Raw genomic sequence first — 14,254 nt, 5'->3', positions numbered from 1 at the left:
CAGAACATTCTTGGTTTGAGTCGCTTATCTTTGCAACTTTCCAAGATATTTGTTATTTTGTGATATATTGATGCCTTCAAATGGAGCTTGAAATTTATTATTAGTTCAAACCCCTTGCCCAAAGCACATGTAACTTGGCGACTGTCCTTTACATACATGTACATTTAATTGATTTAATTTTGAGGCAAATCAGAGAGAACAACGTTCCGAGGTTGAAAAAAAGCAAGATTTAAAGGCAGTGGACACTATTGGTAATTACTCAAAATAATTATCATCATAAAACCTGACTTGATTATGAGTAATGGGGAGAGGTTGATGGTATAAAACATTGTGAGAAACAGCTCCCTCTGAAGTGACGTAGTTTTTGAGAAAGAAGTAATTTTCCACGAATTTGATTTCGAGACCTCAAGTTTAGAATTTGAGGTCTCGAAATCAAGCATCAGAAAGCACACAACTTCGTGACCAAGGTTTTTTGTTTTCTTTTATTATTATCTCGCAAATTCGACAACCGATTGAGCTCAAATTTTTACAGGTTTGTTATTTTATGAATATGTTGAGATACACCAACTGTGAAGACTAGTCTTTGACAAATACCAATAGTGTCCACTGTCTTTAATGGCAGTGGACACTATTGATAATTACTCAAAATAGTTATTAGCATAAAACCTTTCTTGGTAATGAGTAATGGGGAGAGGTTGATGGTATAAAACATCGTGAGAAACGGCTCCCTCTGAAGTGACATAGTTTTCGAGAAAGAAGTAATTTTCCACGAATTTGATTTCGAGACCTCAGGTTTAGAACTTGAGGTCTCGAAATCAACCATCTAACTGCACACAACTTCGTGTGTTTATTTTTTATCATTATTATTTCGATGACCGATTGAGCTAAGGTTTGTTATTTTATGCATATGTTGAGATACACCAACTGTGAAGGCTAGTCTTTGACAATTACCAATAGTGTTGCTTTCCAAATCCCCTGATATTTCATAGAGAGATGAAATTAAGTGCAAGGAGCAGAATTTTTTTGGTTTGAATGTCTTATCTTTGAATCTTTTCAAGATAGTCATTATTTTTCTGTCTTAAAATGGACCTTAAAATTTATTAAAAGTTAACAGGTGTAACGTTAGTGCTATTTGACTGGCAAACTGAGGAGCCATGCAGGACAGTAGCTGCATGTGACATTGGTGCTAAAACACTCAATACTCATAGCCATATTACTCAATACAATTTTTATCAATATCCACAACGCAAGTCTATGCTAGATTTTGGCTATCAGACTTTAATCATTTTCCAATTCTGAACCTGCTGGGTTTTGCTTTAAATATTTAAGAATTTGTAAAAATTCTAAGAAGAGTAGGTCGGCCATTGGAAGAACTTTGGGACTCCAAAAACTGGGGTCCTGGGTTCAATCAAGCCCTACTCCTTAACTTTTCTATTGCTTGTGTCCATTCTTAAGATTTTAATTAACCGCAGATGTAAGTTTCTTTAAGGCAGTGGCACTACTGGTAACAGTTGGTGTGTCTCAACATATGCATAAAATAACTAACCTGTGAACATTTGAGCTCAATCAGTCATCAAATTTGCGAGATAATAATGAAAGAACAAAAACCACCCTTGTCAGACGAAGTTGTGTGCGTTCAGATGGTTGATTTCGAGACCTCTGAGGTCTCGAAATCAAATTCGTGGAAAATTACTTCTTTCTCGAAAACTATAGCACTTCAGAGGGAGCCGTTTCTCACAATGTTTTATACTATCAACCTCTCCCCATTACTCACCATCAGGAAAGGTTTCATGCTAATAATTATTTTGAGTAATTACCAAAAGTGTCCACTGCCTTTAAGAAGAGATGGTGGTCTGCTGGAAGGACTCACTGATGACAGAAGATATGGTCCTGGGTTCAAGTCCCACTCTGTTCCTCTTCTTTTTCCATACCCTGTGTCCATTATAAGGGTTTTAATTAACGTCAGACACAGTTTTCTTAAGAGGAGTTTGTGGTCCAGTGGAAGGACTCACCATTACAGATGCTGTGGTCCTGGGTTCAATTCCCACTGTGTTTTATTTTTATTTTTCATTACCCGTGTCCATTCTAAGGGTTTTAATTAACGTCAGATGCAAGTTTCTTAGGAAGAGTTGGTGGTCCAGTGGAAGGACTCAGTGACTCTGGACCCTATGGTCCTGGGTTCAATTCCCACTCTGTTACTTTTCTTTTTCATTGCCTGTGTCCATTCTAAGGGTTTTAATTAACGTCAGATGTAAGTTTCTTAAGAGGAGTTTGTGGTCCAGTGGAAGGACTCAGTGACTCCAGATGCTATGGTCCTGGGTTCAATTCCCCTGTGTGTAACTCTGGCCTTTTTTATAAAAACGAATTAAATTTAAAATATTAAATTTTAGCAAAAGGAACCTTTTCTTATTCTAGTTTCATAGGCACGGACCTCAGGTTCGGCGTACATGCACTGGGTTTGAACCTGGGTCAGTGGCTTCCTAACGCAGGGTCTACCCTAATGAGCAATCAGGTCCCCCCATTAAAAATGTGTTCGTTTCTAAAATATAAAGAATAAATTTGTACTTAGAAATTTTTCAAAACTTGGCTCAGTGCATTATGTATACAGCAGGCACAGGAGTCTAATGACTAGGTACTGGGGGGAAAAGGACAAGGTAAAAGGCCTATGGGGAAAGTTTGTACTCAATAGTAAGTAATGGGATAAGATGACTGGGCATTGGATGAGGTTTTGGTAGTGTCTTCTAAGGGGAAGTTTGTACTTAGTAAATTTCTGATTGGGCACAAGGCATATGGAAAAAGAAAAGTGGTTTATTGATGGTCCTGTTAGTGGTTAAGCAATATTTCAAAATAACACAATTTACAAAGGTGAATAATTTCATTAAAAAGATAAATGACCCTTAAATGTAAATTGCCAAAAGAAAACAATTCCAGGCAATTAAATTTTGTTGAAGTCTTGTGTTTATAAATAAACATGTTTGCATCGATGGCGGATGTGCGCCTAAAGTACAAAATGCACTTGTATTACTATATATCCCATCTTGCCATTGATAGTTCAATTTATCGTTGTGTGTATGGATACAAGACAAATTTTTCAATTTGGCAGAAACAAAAGTTAGCCTTTTGATTATATTGTGGAATGCCTATCAAAAATAACTTTATTTGAAGTTTAAAGGACATGACTTAAACTTATTTTAATTCAAGCTTTGAATCCATTTCAGAAATAACAATAACCTAAGAAAAAATAAGCACTAAGATTTCACCATTAAACAAAAATATATTTTTTTTTAGGGTAAACCCTGGTTTGTGTTCTTAATAAGGAGACTTATTTTCCACATTAAAGACAAGACTTTATTTCAGTTAGACTTCAAAGAACTTTGTTCATTTCGAAAACCTCTAAAGACAAATATACAAAAACCCTAAAACAGTACATGAACTTTATAAGTTCATTAAGAGTCCAAGATCCAATTTCTTAGGACGTTGGAGCAGGAAGTTTTGCTTGCAAACTCTATGCCAAGCAAAAAACAAGCAGGATACCATAGATTAGTGTGACATTGGCTGGTAATCGTATTGTGGTAAGCGTCAAGTGTTTGTGCTTAGATATGTTTTGTGCTGAAGCTCTATGAAATTGGATCTTATAATTATTATGAATACATAAGCTACGGTGGGATATTGTGGTGATGAATTATTTGCATTTCCATTGTATCTTGCCTGAAGTTACATCCAGTGTAGCTGCTCCTGAAGCTACTAGTTCTAATGCTCGTGGGTATGCCGTATGTTCAGCTGTTTTGATACGTTCTTGAAGAGTGTCGATGGTGTCTCCTGGTAAGACTGGAACTGCTTCTTGAACCAAGATAGCGCCTGCATCAACCTCCTCCTGTAGGAAAACAAATGCAAAATACATGTATTATCAATCAACCTACATTGGGAAATACTCAACAAATTTGTTTTAATTTTTAAGAAACTTGCAATTTTTGAATAAAAATTTTTATTTTGAGAAACTTCCAAATGCTTGATTTGTATTGGGGGCGATTTTGGATACAACTTGCACTTTTGAATGATTTCAGATTTTTTGTTCTTCGGCCGTTCAAAAAAAGAGGGCCTTTTGGATTGTTGGTAGAAAAATCTGCAACGGGTTTAACTTGATCATTTGTGGAATATTTAACTTTTGGCCCAAATTTTTGAGTAACTTTTGACCATTTTTTATGGTAAAAAAATTAAAAGGGCTAGGATTAAAGTGATTGATAAAAATTGTACGTTTTGATTTGGTCTGTTCATTTACCTGTTGAGGCCAAGATTACTTTTTGATTTGGTCTGTTCATTTACCTGTTGAGGCCAAGATTACGTTTTGATTTGGTCTGTTCATTTACCTGTTGAGGCCAAGATTACGTTTTGATTTGGTCTGTTCATTTACCTGTTGAGGCCAAGATTACGTTTTGATTTGGTCTGTTCATTTACCTGTTGAGGCCAAGATTTCTTTTTGATTTGGTCTGTTCATATACCTGTTGAGGCCAAGATTACGTTTTGATTTGGTCTGTTCATTTACCTGTTGAGGCCAAGATTACGTTTTGATTTGGTCTGTTCATTTACCTGTTGAGGCCAAGATTACGTTTTGATTCAGTCTGTTCATTTACTTGTTGAGGCCAAGATTACTTTTTGGTTTGGTCTGTTCATTTACCTGTTGAGGCCAAGATTTCTTTTTGATTTGGTCTGTTCATTTACCTGTTGAGGCCAAGATTACCTTTTGATTTGGTCTGTTCATTTGCCTGTTGAGGCCAAGATTTTTGGTAAAATAAAAGTGTGAGGGGTTAAACTTGAGTGATTTTTGACCATTTATTTTTGCTTGTGTGGACTCCATGTGAGGCATTTTTTACTTACACAGCTAGCACAGAAATTCAGTGATGGCTGTGCAAGCGGAAAATAGTGATCGGTGGTAAAAAAGGAGAGCCATGAAATTTGGTCGTGCATGTGGTAAGAGACAGTTATTTGACTTACCACAACATAATGAATAGTACACCCAGAGAGTCTGACTCCAGACTCTAGACAGTTATTTGACTTACCACAACATAATGAACAGTACACCCAGAGAGTCTGACTCCAGACTCTAGACAGTTATTTGACTTACCACAACATAATGAACAGTACACCCAGAGAGTCTGACTCCAGACTCTAGACAGTTATTTGACTTACCACAACATAATGAACAGTACACCCAGAGAGTCTGACTCCAGACTCTAGACAGTTATTTGACTTACCACAACATAATGAACAGTACACCCAGAGAGTCTGACTCCAGACTCTAGAACCATTTGATGAGCATGCATTCCTTTAAATGATGGAAGTAATGATGGATGTATGTTGATCAAACCGCCGTGCCAAAGTCGGACAAATTCTCCACTCAATATCCTCATGAATCCAGCTAGACAGATAAACTCTACTCCTGAAGCAACCAATGCTGCATGAACAGACATGTCAAAGTCTACGCGAGACTTGAAGTCTTTGTGGTTAATCACCTGTGTCAAATAAATCACAAACATTCTTCAAGATTTACATAAAAACATATTTTTTTTTCTCCCTCAAACTTCACATTGATTTACAAGTATATCCACCCAATTTGTTTTTATGTCAAGATGTTTTTTGCTACCGATGTCAACTTCAGAGCCCGCTCAATTTAAGCAGTCCGACAACTGATGGGAACAACCTCTTGGACTTTGAATAAAAATCCTCCCCTGTTAAAGCAGTGGACACTATTGGTAATTACTCAAACTAATTTTTAGCATAAAACCTCACTTGGTAACGAGTAATGGGGAGAGGTTTATAGTATAAAACATTGTGGGAAATGGCTCCCTCTGAGGTGACGTAGTTTTCGAGAAAGAAGTAATTTTCCACGAATTTGATTTCGAGACCTCAAGTTTAGAATTTGAGGTCTCGAAATCAAGCATCTGAAAGCACACAACTTCGTGTGACAAGTGTATTTTTTATTTTGACGACCCATTGAGCTCAAATTTTCACAAGTTTGTTATATTATCCATATGTTTAGATACACCAAGTGAGATGACTGTCTTTGACAATTACCAATAGTGTCCACTGTCTTTAAATGGGGCGTCCCAGCTTTGGAGTTTTACTATGAAATCCTATGGTCCCAGGAAACAACAGGACAATTCCTACGTGATTAAAAATGCTATATTTGGTCGCTACGTCCCAAAAGACTGAGGGTAGTCAGTCATCTTACCTTGGTTGGTATCCCGGCTTCTCTAGCTCTCTCTAATCCTAACACACCATCTTTATTAGATACAACCATAACAATCTCAGCTCTGCTGTTTATTGCTGGATCTTTAGTATGGTCAATCAGCGCTTGCAGGTTGGTGCCTATAGAGGGCACAAAACAGAAATTCATCAACGAAAAGGTTACTCATATCGCATTATCAGAGCATGTAAGTATGTGTTACCAAGCTTTCTGCTAAGAGTAGGATGTGATCACTATCACTTAATCACTATACAAGCCAGGAACCCTATGGAGAAAAGAAACTTTCAGTTTTAGATGTGAGAGGAAAACCACCGAGAATTATTCCAGGGAAAACCCACACAAATCTGAAAAACCCAATAAACATAGTGCCCCAAGAGTAGCCCCAATGTAGTGTGGACGATGTGATGTCCCTAGGACACGGACTGTCCCGATGGGATGTAGGTCCCTCCGATTTTGATAACAAGCTTTGTCAAAGCAGTAAAGTAAATTTAATCAAAAAGCTGAAATTCACATGTTAACTTTGACTGCAATCAAAGAAAAAGAGAAAGCTTATGGAGTGCACAGGTCGCAGGGTGTCACGATTTAAAACTCTTCGGCATACACCTTATCGCAAATACTTGGTACGCACACGTGGAATGAGGTGCATGCTGGTCTAGCTAGCGATCAAATGTTGGTCTAGCAAGCGATCAAGTTTGAACGCTAGCTAGATCAGCATGCACCTCATTCTATAGCTCGTGCTTGCGCAATGTGTGTTTGCGAAAAAGGTCTATTGGGACACAATGCAAATATAGTATTCACTCTACATGTAAGTAGAGTGATGAACAAAGGAATAATATTCACAATGGAGTTTTTGTCCAATGAATAACCATCAGTGAAACATTGAAGGAAGAATGAAACTGACCTGTTCCTGATATTAGGACAGCAACTTTCATCTTCTCTGTAGCGATGCTTTGATCAGATGAATCTTCCTTGACAGGACAACAATTGATGAGGGAAGACGATAAATTGTGGATGGTTACCGCTGGAGAACCTGATGGAAAGAAATTCAATCAGTTTTGGTATAAAAAAACAACATATGAAATTACAAGGGGTTAATAATAGTATGGCTGACACTTGGGAGGCATTTACCCCCTTGAAATGTTCCAGTAAAAACTTTGGTCCCTTATCAACAGCCTTGCCCTTGGTGGTGTTCTAGTTTTAGTCCCTTATCAACAGCCTTGCCCTTGGTGGTGTTCTAGTTTTAGTCTCTTACCAACAGCCTTGCCCTTGGTGGTGTTCTAGTTTTAGTCTCTTACCAACAGCCCTGCCCTTGGTGGTGTTCTAGTTTTAGTCCCTTACCAACAGCCTTGCCCTTGGTGGTGTTCTAGCTTTAGTCCCTTACCAACAGCCTTGCCCTTGGTGGTGTTCTAGTTTTAGTCCCTTACCAACAGCCTTGCCCTTGGTGGTGTTCTAGTTTTAGCCCCTTATCAACAGCCTTGCCCTTGGTGGTGTTCTAGTTTTAGTCTCTTACCAACAGCCTTGCCCTTGGTGGTGTTCTAGTTTTAGTCTCTTACCAACAGCCCTGCCCTTGGTGGTGTTCTAGTTTTAGTCCCTTACCAACAGCCTTGCCCTTGGTGGTGTTCTAGTTTTAGACCCTTACCAACAGCCTTGCCCTTGGTGGTGTTCTAGTTTTAGTCTATTACCAACAGCCTTGCCCTTGGTGGTGTTCTAGTTTTAGTCCCTTACCAACAGCCTTGCCCTTGGTGGTGTTCTAGTTTTAGTCGCTTACCAACAGCCTTGCCCTTGGTGGTGTTCTAGTTTTAGTCCCTTATCAACAGCCTTGCCCTTGGTGGTGTTCTAGTTTTAGTCCCTTATCAACAGCCTTGCCCTTCGTGGTGTTCTAGCTTTAGTCCCTTACCAACAGCCTTGCCCTTGGTGGTGTTCTAGTTTTAGTCCCTTATCAACAGCCTTGCCCTTGGTGGTGTTCTAGTTTTAGTCCCTTACCAACAGCCTTGCCCTTGGTGGTGTTCTAGTTTTAGTCTCTTACCAACAGCCCTGCCCTTGGTGGTGTTCTAGTTTTAGTCCCTTACCAACAGCCTTGCCCTTGGTGGTGTTCTAGTTTTAGACCCTTACCAACAGCCTTGCCCTTGGTGGTGTTCTAGTTTTAGTCTCTTACCAACAGCCTTGCCCTTGGTGGTGTTCTAGTTTTAGTCCCTTACCAACAGCCCTGCCCTTGGTGGTGTTCTAGTTTTAGTCCCTTACCAACAGGCTTGCCCTTGGTGGTGTTCTAGTTTTAGTCGCTTACCAACAGCCTTGCCCTTGGTGGTGTTCTAGTTTTAGTCCCTTATCAACAGCCTTGCCCTTGGTGGTGTTCTAGTTTTAGTCCCTTATCAACAGCCTTGCCCTTCGTGGTGTTCTAGCTTTAGTCCCTTACCAACAGCCTTGCCCTTGGTGGTGTTCTAGTTTTAGTCCCTTACCAACAGCCTTGCCCTTGGTGGTGTTCTAGTTTTAGTCCCTTACCAACAGCCTTGCCCTTGGTGGTGTTCTAGTTTTAGCCCCTTATCAACAGCCTTGCCCTTGGTGGTGTTCTAGTTTTAGTCTCTTACCAACAGCCTTGCCCTTGGTGGTGTTCTAGTTTTAGTCCCTTACCAACAGCCTTGCCCTTGGTGGTGTTCTAGTTTTAGCCCCTTATCAACAGCCTTGCCCTTGGTGGTGTTCTAGCTTTAGTCCCTTACCAACAGCCTTGCCCTTGGTGGTGTTCTAGTTTTAGTCCCTTATCAACAGCCTTGCCCTTGGTGGTGTTCTAGTTTTAGCCCCTTATCAACAGCCTTGCCCTTGGTGGTGTTCTAGGTTTAGTCTCTTATCAACAGCCTTGCCCTTGGTGGTGTTTTAGTTTTAGTCTCTTACCAACAGCCTTGCCCTTGGTGGTGTTCTAGTTTTAGTCTCTTACCAACAGCCTTGCCCTTGGTGGTGTTCTAGTTTTAGTCCCTTACCAACAGCCTTGCCCTTGGTGGTGTTCTAGTTTTAGTCCCTTATCAACAGCCTTGCCCTTGGTGGTGTTCTAGTTTTAGCCCCTTATCAACAGCCTTGCCCTTGGTGGTGTTCTAGTTTTAGTCCCTTATCAACAGCCTTGCCCTTGGTGGTGTTCTAGTTTTAGTCTCTTACCAACAGCCTTGCCCTTGGTGGTGTTCTAGTTTTAGTCTCTTACCAACAGCCTTGCCCTTGGTGGTGTTCTAGTTTTAGTCCCTTACCAACAGCCTTGCCCTTGGTGGTGTTCTAGTTTTAGTCCCTTATCAACAGCCTTGCCCTTGGTGGTGTTCTAGTTCAACAAACCCATGCTCGTCATGACAAGACACTTAACTTTAAGTTGGCAGCCCAAACAAGTGTAGCCCTCACCTTGAAGTAGCAATCCAGGCCTAGCGATGCTGGACGATTTTCATTTTCAAGCAAATTTGAGCAACTGAGGTCAAAATACTGAACTGTTCCTCTTTTTTGAAATGATTTTGGAGCATTTTCTTGCGCCATTTTGAGCGACAGTTTGTGCAAAAATATGTTTGGCCTGTGTTTTCTGACTATTTGAAGCCAACTTTGTAAAATAGATTATTTTTAGTTTTACCTTGTGCCAAGTCAACAACGCTGCCAATACGCCACACAGTCTCCCCACCATTCCTCACTGCCTCTATCACCGTATCTACGTCCCCTTCCGATACCACCAGAACTCCGCCTATCCCACAATTAAAGGTCCTTGCCATCTCACCCTCACCAATCGCTCCAGTAGACGCAATCCACCCAAAGACCGATGGTACAGTCCAATTGCTGGCATCTAATTGGACAGCCAGGGATTTAGGGAGAACTCGAGGGATGTTTTCTAAGAGACCTCCTCCTGTGATGTGAGCAAAGGCCTTGACTTTCCCCGTCTGGATTGCTGGCAAGACTGTCTTAGAGTAGATCTTAGTTGGTGAGAGGAGGGCTTCACCTGAAAGGGAATTAAGGAAGATGAGTAGATGAGAAGAATGTATTGATCAAGTTGCATCAAATGACTTGAACACAGAAGCTGTGTCCAGATTGCATTCTAACAGACCCTGCCATTCCTCGATTAGAAACCCAACAAAAACCTCCCAAACTGTTGGACTCTAATTATGGTGGTATGCCTGATCCCATGTAATGAATGACCCATTTACTAGGGCAGTCCTTAGCCCTACAAAACCAAACAAACAAACAGTTGGATTTTAAAGGATTGGGAATGGTTACGGATGATATTCAGCACATGGTCATTTCATTTGGTTTGAAAATTGAATGTCAACATGAAATAACTCAACGCCCTGACAATCAACAAGTTTATTTGTCCAGCAACAAATAACAGGTTACCAACATGACCTGGTTACTGGTAACCCAGGTTTAAGATTTTCATGAATCAATCTTACCTAACATTTGGTTCTCTTAAAATGGGGAAAGGAGATGCAAACCAATCTTACCTAACGTTCGGTTCTCTTGAAAGGGGAAAGGAGATGCAAACCAATCTTACCTAACGTTCGGTTCTCTTGAAAGGGGCAAGGAGATGCAAACCAATCTTACCTAACGTTTGGTTCTCTTGAAAGGGGCAAGGAGATGCAAACCAATCTTACCTAACGTTCGGTTCTCTTGAAAGGGGCAAGGAGATGCAAACCAATCTTACCTAACGTTCGGTTCTCTTGAAAGGGGCAAGGAGATGCAAAACCAATCTTACCTAACGTTCGGTTCTCTTGAAAGGGGCAAGGAGATGCAAACCAATCTTACCTAACGTTCGGTTCTCTTGAAAGGGGAAAGGAGATGCAAACCAATCTTACCTAACGTTCGGTTCTCTTGAAAGGGGCAAGGAGATGCAAACCAATCTTACCTAACGTTCGGTTCTCTTGAAAGGGGCAAGGAGATGCAAACCAATCTTACCTAACGTTCGGTTCTCTTGAAAGGGGCAAGGAGATGCAAACCAATCTTACCTAACGTTCGGTTCTCTTGAAAGGGGCAAGGAGATGCAAACCAATCTTACCTAACGTTCGGTTCTCTTGAAAGGGGCAAGGAGATGCAAACCAATCTTACCTAACATTCGGTTCTCTTGAAAGGGGCAAGGAGATGCAAACCCAAGGCCGCTCTTTTCCACGACGCGTCTCACCAAGCTAAATCCGTTGCTATGGATACCTGATGATGCAATGCCTATGATAACATCACCTGCTGTGATATCTGAAGTACGAGGGAGTAATTGTTGACGCTCTACGGCACCGACGGCAAACCCAGCGAGGTCATAATCCCCTGCTTGGTACATACCAGGCATCTCTGCAGTCTCTCCTCCTATCAAAAACACAACAAAACAAAACACAAACATTCAATGCTCAGTCTCCTTGTGGTTTATTACTTGATATATTTAAAATATTATGATGTCATGTCTTTTGTAATTAAGTTTACCTAGTAATGCACATCCGGCCATTTTGCAGCCTTCGGCCACCCCACTCACAACATCCCTAGCCACGCCTACATCCAGCTTGCCACACGCAAAGTAGTCCAGGAAGAAGAGGGCCTCAGCACCGTGTGCAAGGATATCATTCACACACATAGCCACTAAATCTATGCCCACTGTCTTATGAAGACCGCATGACTGTGCAATCTGAAATATATCAATCAAAATATAAATAAAAAGGTTTCAATGGCCACGTTCAGGAGGTGTGTTCTTGGCATGAGTGCGCTGTTCTCACGCTTGAACAATGAGAACACGATCAAAGTACAATGCACTCAAAACAAGATCACACACCTCCTTGCAGCAGGGATCAGTTGAGAACAACACTGTGCAAAATGGCGCTACATCATCATTGTCATTGTGTGAGTGGAAGATACACCAACAGCAATCCTACATGTTCCTGAGCATCCAAGAACACACCGCCCGAACTCAATCAACATGAAGATATGTTCACCCAAACACTCCAACCCACACACGGCTGTTTAAACGCCTAGGTCAGGTTGAGGGGACTTGTTTTAGTTGTTCTATTATTTCCTTTTCTAAAGAATTCCCATGAGTGAACCCAGTTGAACAAAGAATAATGCCGTGGGGACCGTTGTTCCATTATGTACACCAAATTCTACTCTTCAGCACTCATAAAGATTTGCCCCATTGTCATGATTTAAACAAACCTTTAACTTAGTGCCAACTCCATCGGTACCAGAGACGAGGATTGGGTCTTTAAAACCAGCTGCCTTGAGATCAAACAAGCCACCGAAGCCTCCAAGTGAAGCATGGCAACCAGGTCGTGATGTACTAACGGCTAATGGTTTTATTGCTTCCACTAACGCAGTACCAGCATTGATGTCTACACCACAGTCAGCATACGTCAAACCACATAACTTAGAAGACCTTAGAAGAAAATCATTACAACAAATTTATTTAGATTTGATTACGAACCAAACAACGTTGCAGTACCCGCTGCTAAAACATAGGGTTCGAACTGCCTCTAGCTACTGGGCAATCTCGTTAGTCTAGTTGATAAGACACTGCTCTAGAATTGCAAGGGTTGTGGGTTCGAATCCCACACTAGTAATATGCCTGTGATATTTGTTCACAGGACTCGGGAAAGTACCGAGTATACAGTGCTAACACGGTGTATGGGTAAAAAAAAAAATTAACAAACAACATTGTTTGCATCTTTGAAGAGACAGAGTTTCTTATTCTCTTTGTCCCTGTAGTTAAGAACCTCCGATAGACTTTGTATTCTTTGTTGAGCACCCCAGTCACTAGAATTCCCACTTAGTTAAGAACCTCCGATAGACTTTGTATTCTTTGTTGAGCACCCCAGTCACTAGAATTCCCACTTAATTAAGAACCTCCGATAGACTTTGTATTCTTTGTTGAGCACCCCAGTCACTAGAATTCCCACTTAGTTAAGAACCTCCGATAGACTTTGTATTCTTTGTTGAGCACCCCAGTCACTAAAATTCCCACTTAGTTAAGAACCTCCGATAGACTTTGTATTCTTTGTTGAGCACCCCAGTCACTAGAATTCCCACTTTTGTGTTCACTTTTCTGTTTTGTTCTCGGTCTCCATAAGGTAGTGGATATAAAATCTTAGCACCAATAACGGGATGAATTGGTAACGATATAAAATCTTAAGCACCAATAACGGGATGAATTGGTAACGATATAAAATCTTAAGCACCAATAACGGGATGAATTGGTAACGATATAAAATCTTAAGCACCAATAATGGGATGAATTGGTAACGATATAAAATCTTAATCACCAATAACGGGATGAATTGGTAACGATATAAAATCTTAACCACCAATAACGGGATGAATTGGTAACGATATAAAATCTTAAGCACCAATAACGGGATGAATTGGTAACGATATAAAATCTTAAGCACCAATAACGGGATGAATTGGTAACGATATAAAATCTTAACCACCAATAACGGGATGAATTGGTAATGATATAAAATCTTAAGCACCAATAACGGGATGAATTGGTAAAGATATAAAATCTTAAGCACCAATAACGGGATGAATTGGTAACGATATAAAATCTTAAGCACCAATAACGGGATGAATTGGTAACGATATACAATCTTAAGCACCAATAACGGGATGAATTTGTAACAATATAAAATCTTAAGCACCAATAACGGGATGAATTGATATTGATGAAGACATGTTTAGTTTCCAATATGGAAGGAAAAACCCTGATGGGAAAAATCCACTCAATCAGGTAGGGACTGAAAACCCAATCCAGAAAGACCGTTGGGATTGGAACCACGATCCACAGAAAATACTCAGCGAAACTGTATTTTCACCTCTAATTATTCTGGTCATTCAATTAGACGTAAAAATACAAAATTATTGGCATGTTAACAACTGGTTGATAAATATTCAAAAGCAGAAAACAAGTTGGTTTGAGTTTGTTTCACGTAATAATGGACTCAGGTATGTACTTAACCATAATTGCTTGGTTCGTCAGATGGGACACTAAGTTGTACTCTGGCTGTAAAATGAGAATATTGAGCGGATTAT

At 40.2% G+C, this 14,254-nt stretch overlaps 1 protein-coding gene across 2 annotated transcripts in view; it reads right to left on the bottom strand.

Annotated features, from left to right (window-relative positions):
• Window positions 1-1,781: 1,781 nt before the first annotated feature.
• The window catches only part of LOC117296595 (trifunctional purine biosynthetic protein adenosine-3-like), a 28,439-nt gene continuing 15,966 nt past the window's right edge, over window positions 1,782-14,254 (bottom strand). For both annotated transcript variants that reach the window (XM_033779614.1, XM_033779613.1), the window contains exons 10-17: window positions 12,383-12,602; window positions 11,663-11,861; window positions 11,300-11,548; window positions 9,840-10,199; window positions 7,146-7,274; window positions 6,230-6,366; window positions 5,253-5,510; window positions 1,782-3,874 (exon numbers count right to left, since the gene is read on the bottom strand). In XM_033779614.1, the coding sequence (XP_033635505.1) occupies window positions 3,683-3,874; window positions 5,253-5,510; window positions 6,230-6,366; window positions 7,146-7,274; window positions 9,840-10,199; window positions 11,300-11,548; window positions 11,663-11,861; window positions 12,383-12,602 (1,744 nt within the window). In that variant the 3' untranslated portion in view covers window positions 1,782-3,682. The remainder of the gene's footprint in view (window positions 3,875-5,252; window positions 5,511-6,229; window positions 6,367-7,145; window positions 7,275-9,839; window positions 10,200-11,299; window positions 11,549-11,662; window positions 11,862-12,382; window positions 12,603-14,254) is intronic.

The sequence above is a fragment of the Asterias rubens genome, chromosome 11 (assembly GCF_902459465.1).
Source record: "Asterias rubens chromosome 11, eAstRub1.3, whole genome shotgun sequence".
NCBI lineage: Eukaryota > Metazoa > Echinodermata > Asteroidea > Forcipulatida > Asteriidae > Asterias > Asterias rubens.
Note: the sequence above shows the minus strand (reverse complement) of the source record. Positions and strands in the feature narration are given on the sequence as shown.